General features: G+C 49.8%; 1 protein-coding gene across 2 annotated transcripts in view; it reads right to left on the bottom strand.

The window, feature by feature from the left end:
• Positions 1-12,500, bottom strand: part of LOC124024590 (transmembrane protease serine 6-like) — a 25,795-nt gene that overhangs the window by 6,046 nt on the left and 7,249 nt on the right. For both annotated transcript variants that reach the window (XM_046338487.1, XM_046338488.1), the window contains 8 exons: positions 12,178-12,287; positions 11,835-11,977; positions 5,411-5,509; positions 4,767-4,880; positions 1,689-1,805; positions 1,260-1,428; positions 570-838; positions 174-310 (listed from right to left, as the gene is read on the bottom strand). In XM_046338487.1, the coding sequence (XP_046194443.1) occupies positions 174-310; positions 570-838; positions 1,260-1,428; positions 1,689-1,805; positions 4,767-4,880; positions 5,411-5,509; positions 11,835-11,977; positions 12,178-12,287 (1,158 nt within the window). The remainder of the gene's footprint in view (positions 1-173; positions 311-569; positions 839-1,259; positions 1,429-1,688; positions 1,806-4,766; positions 4,881-5,410; positions 5,510-11,834; positions 11,978-12,177; positions 12,288-12,500) is intronic.

The raw sequence follows: 12,500 nt of genomic DNA, 5'->3' as shown, positions 1-12,500 counted from the left end.
TGAGTGTGGGTCTACTCTGAAACCCCTGTACCCTCCCTCACCTGGGGTACCAACCAGTCTGTGCACTGAGTGTGTGTGGGTCTACTCTGAAACCCCCTGTACCCTCCCTCACCTGGGGTACCAACCAGTCAGTGCACTGAGTGTGTGTGGGTCTACTCTGAAACCCCCTGTACCTGACAGGCATCCTTCTCTCCGCTGCGGTAGCCGGCACACAACATCCTGGGAGTGACCATGTAACCGTAGGAACGGAAGCAGGCCTCCTCGCTCACCAGACGCACGTCCACCTTCTGCAGCACGTTACTGGGAGTGCCTGTGGTCAAAGGTGAGAGGTCAACCACAGTGTTTCCATGGAGAGTTACAGGTAGTCTTCCTTATCTGGAATCAAGCTTTACTGTTCATCCAACTGGTGGAAACGTATTGGGCATGATAGGTTACCTTTCTTAAAATACATTTTCCTTTTTAAGTATTTGTGCTGCCAAGTGTTTGGAGGACTATATAGAACTGAATACATGAAAAGATCTTTGCCTTAATAAAACCTCCCTAAACACCCTCCCTCCCTCCCTCCTCACCTCCTTCACGTAGCGCCCCCCAGCCCGTGACCCAACAGAGTAGTTCAGGTTCTTGCTGGTGTGTAGGTGACGGCAGGCAGGCGGGCTGGGCCAGGGTGCCTGGGGCTGCAGGTCTCTCCAGTCGCAGCAAAGCCAAGTCATAATCGTGTGTCTCGTCATCGTAGTACTGGTGCAGCAGGATCTGTTGCACCCGAATGGCATCCTCCATCTGACTGCTGCGGTTCAATAGGAACTTACCTAGGTAGACCGTCCACGCTCTGGGAGAGAGACTGGGGCAGAGGGGAGATGGATGGGGAGAGAGGGAACATTGTAATTCTCTCTCTTCCTGTTTACACGCTAGGAAAGGAAAGACTTGGGGTGGTGGAGGGGGAAAGAGAGGGATGGAGCGAGGAGAGATGAGGGGAGAGGAGAGCAGAGGAGTAGGAGAGGAGTCGAGAAGAGGAGACGAGAGGAGCAGAGAGGAGTCAAGAGGAGAGGAATCGAGAGGAGAGGCGAGGGAGAAGGAGAGGAGAGGAGAGGAGAGAGAGGAGAGGGAGGAGAGGAGAGGGAGGAGAGGAGAGGAGAGGAGAGGAGAGGAGAGGAGAGGAGAGGAGAGGAGAGGAGAGGAGAGGAGAGGAGAGGAGAATAAGGGAAAAGAGAATGGTAGACAACAAGAAGAAGAAACAACACTTCTTGTTGCTCTGTTCTCACCGGTCATCGTAGAAACAGTGGGCAGCGGACACCACCCATTGGCTGGAGACCAGAGCCCCCCCACAGACATGACGTCCACCGATCTGAAGGCTGACCTGCCATGGCCACTCCCCTTCAGTAGCGTTGACTCCTCCCACAACGCGACTGGTGAATTGCCTCAGACCACAGTCTGGCAAGAGGACACACATACAGGTACGGAAACACAAACACACGCACACACAGAAACGCATGCAGATACACACACACACACAAACAGAGATACATAAATGTGTGTGTGTGTGTGTGTGTGTGTGTGTGTGTGTGTGTGTGTGTGTGTGTGTGTGTGTGTGTGTGTGTGTGTGTGTGTGTGTGTGTGTGTGTGTGTGTGTGTGTGTGTGTGTGTGTGTGTGTGTGTGTGTGTGTGTGTGTGTGTGTGTGTTCTCCTCTCACCACAGTGTCTCTCATCGGAGGCATCAGGACAGTCGGTGATGAAGTCACACTCTGGGTTGGGCTTCTTCAGACACGTCCCGTCAGCACACACATACGTCCTGTCTGTACACTGTACACCTAGAGACACACATACGTCCTGTCTGTACACTGTACACCTAGAGACACACACATACGTCCTGTCTGTACACTGTACACCTAGAGACACACACATACGTCCTGTCTGTACACCTAGAGGCACACACATACGTCCTGTCTGTACACCTAGAGACACACACATACGTCCTGTCTGTACACCTAGAGACACACACATACGTCCTGTCTGTACACCTAGAGACACACACATACGTCCTGTCTGTACACTGTACACCTAGAGACACACACATACGTCCTGTCTGTACACTGTACACCTAGAGACACACACATACGTCCTGTCTGTACACCTAGAGACACACACATATGTCCTGTCTGTACACTGTACACCTAGAGACACACACATACGTCCTGTCTGTACACCTAGAGACACACACATACGTCCTGTCTGTACACTGTACACCTAGAGACACACACATACGTCCTGTCTGTACACCTAGAGGCACACACATACGTCCTGTCTGTACACTGTACACCTAGAGACACACACATACGTCCTGTCTGTACACTGTACACCTAGAGACACACACATACGTCCTGTCTGTACACTGTACACCTAGAGACACACACATACGTCCTGTCTGTACACTGTACACCTAGAGACACACACATACGTCCTGTCTGTACACTGTACACCTAGAGACACACACACATACGTCCTGTCTGTACACTGTACACCTAGAGACACACACATACGTCCTGTCTGTACACTGTACACCTAGAGACACGCACATACGTCCTGTCTGTACACTGTACACCTAGAGACACACACATACGTCCTGTCTGTACACTGTACACCTAGAGACACACACATACGTCCTGTCTGTACACTGTACACCTAGAGACACACACATACGTCTTGTCTGTACACCTAGAGACACACACATACGTCCTGTCTGTACACTGTACACCTAGAGACACACACATACGTCCTGTCTGTACACCTAGAGACACACACATATGTCTTGTCTGTACACTGTACACCTAGAGACACACACATACGTCCTGTCTGTACACCTAGAGACACACACATACGTCCTGTCTGTACACCTAGAGACACACACATATGTCTTGTCTGTACACTGTACACCTAGAGACACACACATATGTCTTGTCTGTACACTGTACACCTGGAGACACACACATACGTCCTGTCTGTACACCTAGAGACACACACATACGTCCTGTCTGTACACCTAGAGACACACACATATGTCTTGTCTGTACACTGTACACCTAGAGACACACACATACGTCCTGTCTGTACACCTAGAGACACACACATACGTCCTGTCTGTACACCTAGAGACACACACATACGTCCTGTCTGTACACCTAGAGACACACACACACACATATGTATGGTCTGTACACTGTACACCTAGAGACACACACATACGTCTTGTCTGTACACTGTACACCTAGAGACACACACATACGTCTTGTCTGTACACTGTACACCTAGAGACACACACATACGTCTTGTCTGTACACTGTACACCTAGAGACACACACATACGTCTTGTCTGTACACTGTACACCTAGAGACACACACATACGTCTTGTCTGTACACTGTACACCTAGAGACACACACATACGTCTTGTCTGTACACTGTACACCTAGAGACACACACACACACATACGTCTTGTCTGTACACCTAGAGACACACACACATATGTCTTGTCTGTACACTGTACACCTAGAGACACACACATATGTCTTGTCTGTACACTGTACACCTAGAGACACACACATACGTCTTGTCTGTACACTGTACACCTAGAGACACACACATATGTCTTGTCTGTACACTGTACACCTAGAGACACACACATACGTCCTGTCTGTACACTGTACACCTAGAGACACACACATACGTCCCTGTCTGTACACCTAGAGACACACACATACGTCTTGTCTGTACACTGTACACCTAGAGACACACACATATGTCTTGTCTGTACACTGTACACCTAGAGACACACACATACGTCCTGTCTGTACACCTAGAGACACACACATACGTCCTGTCTGTACACTGTACACCTAGAGACACACACATACGTCCTGTCTATACACTGTACACCTAGAGACACACACATACGTCCTGTCTGTACACTGTACACCTGGAGACACACACATACGTCCTGTCTGTACACTGTACACCTGGAGACACACACATACACTGTACACCTGGAGACACACACATACGTCCTGTCTGTACACCTGGAGACACACACATATGTATGGTCTGTACACTGTACACCTAGAGACACACACATACGTCCTGTCTGTACACTGTACACCTAGAGACACACACACACGTCCTGTCTGTACACTGTACACCTAGAGACACACACATACGTCCTGTCTATACACTGTACACCTAGAGACACACACATACGTCCTGTCTGTACACTGTACACCTGGAGACACACACATACGTCCTGTCTGTACACTGTACACCTAGAGACACACACATACGTCCTGTCTATACACTGTACACCTAGAGACACACACATACGTCCTGTCTGTACACTGTACACCTAGAGACACACACATACGTCCTGTCTGTACACTGTACACCTAGAGACACACACATACGTCCTGTCTGTACACCTAGAGACACACACATACGTCCTGTCTGTACACTGTACACCTAGAGACACACACATACGTCCTGTCTGTACACTGTACACCTGGAGACACACACATATGTATGGTCTGTACACTGTACACCTAGAGACACACACACATTATGTATCAATACACCACAAACTTGTACACGCGCACACACGCGCACACACGCGCACACACACACACACACACACACACACACACACACACACACACACACACACACACACACACACACACACACACACACACACACACACACACACACACACACACACACAGAGTTACCCTCTGTGCAGTTCTCTTCATCCATGGCCTCAAGGCAGTCTGGGTGCTGGTCACACACCTTGAAGTAGTCAACACACTGACTGTCCTCTGGACACTGGTACTGGGCTGTACACACTGGGACACACACACACATTGAGTGTCAATCCATCAGCCATTTGGTGCTAATGATATATGCTATACAGCCTGTTGATGTGATGATATATGCTATACAGCCTGTTGATGTGATGATATATGCTATACAGCCTGTTGATGTAATGATATATGCTATACAGCCTGCTATACAGCCTGTTGATGTGATGATATATGCTATACAGCCTGTTGATGTAATGATATATGCTATACAGCCTGTTGATGTAATGATATATGCTATACAGCCTGTTGATTGTCCCGAACTTGAAACAGGTTATTTTAACATTTTTATAATTACTAATATATATATTTTTAAATTGTTGAATGTTCCTCTCATCTCACTAGATGTCATTCAGTAATGTATGAAGACATTGTAGTTCCACTGGGGATTTCCAGTGAGGATTTGGCCTTTTGAACAATCATAGCTACAAACACGAGGCTCAATGAAATGTAAATGCCTTATAAATGTTTCACAATTTGAATGTTATGAATGTGTTTTAGCTTGTTAAACTGACCACAGTTCCTCTCGTCCAGTCCGTTGGGGCAGTCTTTGATGCCGTCACAGGATGGAACACACAGACCATTTAGAGTACACAGGAACTGACCAGGACAGGCTGGAACACACAGACCATTTAGAGTACACAGGAACTGACCAGGACAGGCTGGAACACACAGACCATTTAGAGTACACAGGAACTGACCAGGACAGGCTGCAACACACAGACCATTTAGAGTACACAGGAACTGACCAGGACAGGCTGGAACACACAGACCATTTAGAGAACACAGGAACTGACCAGGACAGGCTGCAACACACAGACCATTTAGAGTACACAGGAACTGACCAGGACAGGCTGCAACACACAGACCATTTAGAGTACACAGGAACTGACCAGGACAGGCTGCAACACACAGACCATTTAGAGTACACAGGAACTGACCAGGACAGGCTGCAACACACAGACCATTTAGAGAACCCAGGAACTGACCAGGACAGGATGGAACACACAGACCATTTAGAGAACACAGGACCAGGACAGGATGGAACACACAGACCATTTAGAGAACACAGGAACTGACCAGGACAGGATGGAACACACAGACCATTTAGAGAACACAGGAACTGACCAGGACAGGATGGAACACACAGACCATTTAGAGTACACAGGAACTGACCAGGACAGGCTGCAACACACAGACCATTTAGAGTACACAGGAACTGACCAGGACAGGCTGCAACACACAGACCATTTAGAGTACACAGGAACACCAGGAACTGCAACACACAGACCAGGACAGGCTGCAACACACAGACCATTTAGAGTACACAGGAACTGACCAGGACAGGCTGCAACACACAGACCATTTAGAGTACACAGGAACTGACCAGGACAGGCTGCAACACACAGACCATTTAGAGTACACAGGAACTGACCAGGACAGGCTGCAACACACAGACCATTTAGAGTACACAGGAACTGACCAGGACATGCTGGAACACACAGACCATTTAGAGAACCCAGGAACTGACCAGTACACAGGAACTGACCAGGACAGGCTGGAACACGCAGACCATTTAGAGTACACAGGAACTGACCAGGACATGCTGGAACACAGACCATTTAGAGAACCCAGGAACTGACCAGGACAGGATGGAACACACAGGCCATTTAGAGTACACAGGAACTGACCAGGACAGGATGGAACACACAGACCATTTAGAGAACCCAGGAACTGACCAGGACAGGCTGGAACACACAGACCATTTAGAGAACCCAGGAACTGACCAGGACAGGATGGAACACACAGACCATTTAGAGAACACAGGAACTGACCAGGACAGGATGGAACACACAGACCATTTAGAGAACCCAGGAACTGACCAGGACAGGCTGGAACACACAGACCATTTATAGAACCCAGGAACTGACCAGGACAGGATGGAACACACAGACCATTTAGAGAACCCAGGAACTGACCAGGACAGGATGGAACACACAGACCATTTAGAGAACCCAGGGACTGACCAGGACAGGATGGAACACACAGACCATTTAGAGTACACAGGAACTGACCAGGACAGGATGGAACACACAGACCATTTAGAGAACCCAGGAACTGACCAGGACAGGATGGAACACACAGACCATTTAGAGAACCCAGGAACTGACCAGGACTGCAACACACAGACCATTTAGAGAACCCAGGAACTGACCAGGACATGGAGACCATTTAGAGACCAGGAACTGACCAGGACTGGAACACACAGACCATTTAGAGAACCCAGGAACTGACCAGGACAGGATGGAACACACAGACCATTTAGAGAACCCAGGAACTGACCAGGACAGGATGGAACACACAGACCATTTAGAGAACCCAGGAACTGACCAGGACAGGATGGAACACACAGACCATTTAGAGAACAGGAACCAGGACAGGCTGCAACACACAGACCATTTAGAGAACCCAGGAACTGACCAGGACAGGATGGAACACACAGACCATTTAGAGAACCCAGGAACTGACCAGGACAGGATGGAACACACAGACCATTTAGAGAACCCAGGAACTGACCAGGACAGGATGGAACACACAGACCATTTAGAGAACCCAGGAACTGACCAGGACAGGATGGAACACACAGACCATTTAGAGAACCCAGGAACTGACCAGGACAGGATGGAACACACAGACCATTTTAGAGAACACACAGACCATTTAGAGAACCAGGAACTGACCAGGACAGGATGGAACACACAGACCATTTAGAGAACCCAGGAACTTGGAACACACAGACCATTTAGAGAACCCAGGAACTGACCAGGACAGGATGGAACACACAGACCATTTAGAGAACCCAGGAACTGACCAGGACAGGATGGAACACACAGACCATTTAGAGAACCCAGGAACTGACCAGGACAGGATGGAACACACAGACCATTTAGAGAACCCAGGAACTGACCAGGATAGGATGGAACACACAGACCATTTAGGGAACCCATTTAGAGAACCCAGGAACTGACCAGGACAGGATGGAACACACAGACCATTTAGAGAACCCAGGAACTGACCAGGACAGGATGGAACACACAGACCATATTACACTCAATGGAACGACTTGATTAGTGTAGTGTCAACAACGCACCCACTGCCAGCTAGCCTACTTCAGCAGTACTGTATCATTTTAATCACTTTAGTCAATAAGATTCTTGCTACGTAAGCTTAACTTTCTGAACATTCGAGACGTGTAGTCCACTTGTCATTCCAATCTCCTTTGCATTAGCGTAGCCTCTTCTGTAGCCTGTCAACTATGTGTCTGTCTATCCCTGTTCTCTCCTCTCTGCACAGACCATACAAACGCTCCACACCGCGTGGCCGCGGCCACCCTAATCTGGTGATCCCAGCGCGCACGACCCACGTGGAGTTCCAGGTCTCCGGTAGCCTCTGGAACTGCCGATCTGCGGCCAACAAGGCAGAGTTCATCTCAGCCTATGCCTCCCTCCAGTCCCTCGACTTCTTGGCACTGACGGAAACATGGATCACCACAGACAACACTGCTACTCCTACTGCTCTCTCTTCATCCACCTACGTGTTCTCGCACACCCCGAGAGCTTCTGGTCAGTGGGGTGGTGGCACCGGGATCCTCATCTCTCCCAAGTGGTCATTCTCTCTTTCTCCCCTTACCCATCTGTCTATCGCCTCCTTTGAATTCCATGCTGTCACAGTTACCAGCCCTTTCAAGCTTAACATCCTTATCATTTATCGCCCTCCAGGTTCCCTCTGAGAGTTCATCAATGAGCTTGATGCCTTGATAAGCTCCTTTCCTGAGGACGGCTCACCTCTCACAGTTCTGGGCGACTTTAACCTCCCCACGTCTACCTTTGACTCATTCCTCTCTGCCTCCTTCTTTCCACTCCTCTCCTCTTTTGACCTCACCCTCTCACCTTCCCCCCCTACTCACAAGGCAGGCAATACGCTCGACCTCATCTTTACTAGATGCTGTACTTCCACTAACCTCATTGCAACTCCTCTCCAAGTCTCCGACCACTACCTTGTATCCGTTTCCCTCTCGCTCTCATCCAACACCTCCCACACTGCCCCTACTCGGATGGTATCGCGCCGTCCCAACCTTCGCTCTCTCTCCCCGCTACTCTCTCCTCTTCCATCCTATCATCTCTTCCCTCTGCTCAAACCTTCTCCAACCTATCTCCTGATTCTGCCTCCTCAACCCTCCTCTCCTCCCTCTCTGCATCCTTTGACTCTCTATGTCCCCTATCCTCCAGGCCGGCTCGGTCCTCCCCTCCCGCTCCGTGGCTCGATGACTCACTGCGAGCTCACAGAACAGGGCTCCGGGCAGCCGAGCGGAAATGGAGGAAAACTCGCCTCCCTGCGGACCTGGCATCCTTTCACTCCCTCCTCTCTACATTTTCCTCCTCTGTCTCTGCTGCTAAAGCCACTTTCTACCACTCTAAATTCCAAGCATCTGCCTCTAACCCTAGGAAGCTCTTTGCCACCTTCTCCTCCCTCCTGAATCCTCCCCCCTCCTCCCTCTCTGCAGATGACTTCGTCAACCATTTTGAAAAGAAGGTCGACGACATCCGATCCTCGTTTGCTAAGTCAAACGACACCGCTGGTTCTGCTCACACTGCCCTACCCTGTGCTCTGACCTCTTTCTCCCCTCTCTCTCCAGATGAAATCTCGCGTCTCATGACGGCCGGCCGCCCAACAACCTGCCCGCTTGACCCTATCCCCTCCTCTCTTCTCCAGACCATTTCCGGAGACCTTCTCCCTTACCTCACCAGGCTCATCAACTCATCCCTGACCGCTGGCTACGTCCCTTCCGTCTTCAAGATAGCGAGAGTTGCACCCCTTCTGAAAAAACCTACACTCGATCCCTCCGATGTCAACAATTACAGACCAGTATCCCTTCTTTCTTTTCTCTCCAAAACTCTTGAACGTGCCGTCCTTGGCCAGCTCTCCCGCTATCTCTCTCTGAATGACCTTCTTGATCCAAATCAGTCAGGTTTCAAGACTAGTCATTCAACTGAGACTGCTCTCCTCTGTATCACGGAGGCGCTCCGCACTGCTAAAGCTAACTCTCTCTCCTCTGCTCTCATCCTTCTAGATCTATCGGCTGCCTTCGATACTGTGAACCATCAGATCCTCCTCTCCACCCTCTCCGAGTTGGGCATCTCCGGCGCGGCCCACGCTTGGATTGCGTCCTACCTGACAGGTCGCTCCTACCAGGTGGCGTGGCGAGAATCTGTCTCCTCACCACGCGCTCTCACCACTGGTGTCCCCCAGGGCTCTGTTCTAGGCCCTCTCCTATTCTCACTATACACCAAGTCACTTGGCTCTGTCATAACCTCACATGGTCTCTCCTATCATTGCTATGCAGACGGCACACAATTAATCTTCTCCTTTCCCCCTTCTGATGACCAGGTGGCGAATCGCATCTCTGCATGTCTGGCAGACATATCAGTGTGGATGACGGATCACCACCTCAAGCTGAACCTCGGCAAGACGGAGCTGCTCTTCCTCCCGGGGAAGGACTGCCCGTTCCATGATCTCGCCATCACGGTTGACAACTCCATTGTGTCCTCCTCCCAGAGCGCTAAGAACCTTGGCGTGATCCTGGACAACACCCTGTCATTCTCAACCAACATCAAGGCGGTGGCCCGTTCCTGTAGGTTCATGCTCTACAACATCCGCAGAGTATGACCCTGCCTCACACAGAAAGCGGCGCAGGTCCTAATCCAGGCACTTGTCATCTCCCGTCTGGATTACTGCAACTCGCTGTTGGCTGGGCTCCCTGCCTGTGCCATTAAACCCCTTCAACTCATCCAGAACGCCGCAGCCCGTCTGGTGTTCAACCTTCCCAAGTTCTCTCACGTCACCCCGCTCCTCCGTTCTCTCCACTGGCTTCCAGTTGAAGCTCGCATCCGCTACAAGACCATGGTGCTTGCCTACGGAGCTGTGAGGGGAACGGCACCTCAGTACCTCCAGGCTCTGATCAGGCCCTACACCCAAACAAGGGCACTGCGTTCATCCACCTCTGGCCTGCTCGCCTCCCTACCACTGAGGAAGTACAGCTCCCGCTCAGCCCAGTCAAAACTGTTCGCTGCTCTAGCCCCCCCAATGGTGGAACAAACTCCCTCACGACGCCAGGACAGCGGAGTCAATCACCACCTTCCGGAGACACCTGAAACCCCACCTCTTTAAGGAATACCTAGGATAGGATAAGTAATCCCTCTCACCCCCCCCCCCCCTTTAAGATTTAGATGCACTATTGTAAAGTGACTGTCCCACTCGATGTCATAAGGTGAATGCACCAATTTGTAAGTCGCTCTGGATAAGAGCGTCTGCTAAATGACTTAAATGTAAATGTAAATTTAGAGAACCCAGGAACTGACCAGGATAGGATGGAACACATGAACACACGAACATTCAAGACTCCCAAACAGAGTACATGAACATCTTTCAGATGTAGGAAGTATTATTTATGAATATGCTTCCTACCCAGTGGAGGCTGCTGAGGGGAGGACGGCTCATAATAATGGTTGGAATGGAGTCAGTGGAATGGTATCAAACACATCAACAACGTGGTTCCATGTGGATCATAACATTCTATTGGCTCCTTTATTATGAGCCATCCTCCCCTCAACAGCCTGTTACGACCAGTAGTATGTAATACAAACACACCTTACTGTATGTCACAAGCACATCATTTCTTCCACTCTCTCATCTCTTCATCTGTCACGGAACATCATTTCAGCACACAACCCTAAAATCACCCTAAACACCTCTTGTTCAAAATAACTCACAATCTGATTGGTTAAACAGACAGACAGTCTGTAGAGAAAGATTACCTATAGCACCTTCACCCTAACTCTAGCCCTTGACCAATGTCTGTCATCCAGGCCCCAGACTCACGATCTGATTGGTTGAAGAGGCTGTAGTGGACCTGGAGTCCAGGCCCTGTGATTGACACCTCGGACGTCATGATAACTCTGGTTGCCGTGGAGAGAAGGTAGAGGCGCTCAGCATACGGCTGGAGACCTCTCGTCCCACAGAACCTGAGGCAGAGACACAGGTCAAATTATACAGATCAAACGTGTGTGTGTGTGTGTGTGTGTGTGTGTGTGTGTGTGTGTGTGTGTGTGTGTGTGTGTGTGTGTGTGTGTGTGTGTGTGTGTGTGTGTGTGTGTGTGTGTGTGTGTGTGTGTGTGTGTGTGTGTGTGTGTGTGTGTGTGTGTGTGTGTGTGTGTGTGTGTACCTGCGGTTCTGTACCATCCACTGTCCCTGTGTACAGGCCTGGTTATAGTTGGCCCTGCTCAGCTCATAACCTTCATACTCCAGTGATAGTCCATAGTCTGCAGAGGGCACCTAGGACACACACACACACACACACACACACACACACACACACACACACACACACACACACACACACACACACACACACACACACACAGAGAGAGAGAGAGAGAGACAGACAGACAGACAGACAGACAGACAGACAGACAGACAGACAGACAGACAGACAGACAGACAGACAGACAGACAGACAGACAGACAGACAGACAGACAGACAGACAG

Source organism: Oncorhynchus gorbuscha, unplaced genomic scaffold (assembly GCF_021184085.1).
Source record: "Oncorhynchus gorbuscha isolate QuinsamMale2020 ecotype Even-year unplaced genomic scaffold, OgorEven_v1.0 Un_scaffold_1940, whole genome shotgun sequence".
In the NCBI taxonomy this organism is placed as follows: Eukaryota; Metazoa; Chordata; class Actinopteri; order Salmoniformes; family Salmonidae; genus Oncorhynchus; species Oncorhynchus gorbuscha.
This window is presented reverse-complemented; position numbering and strand designations above follow the sequence as displayed.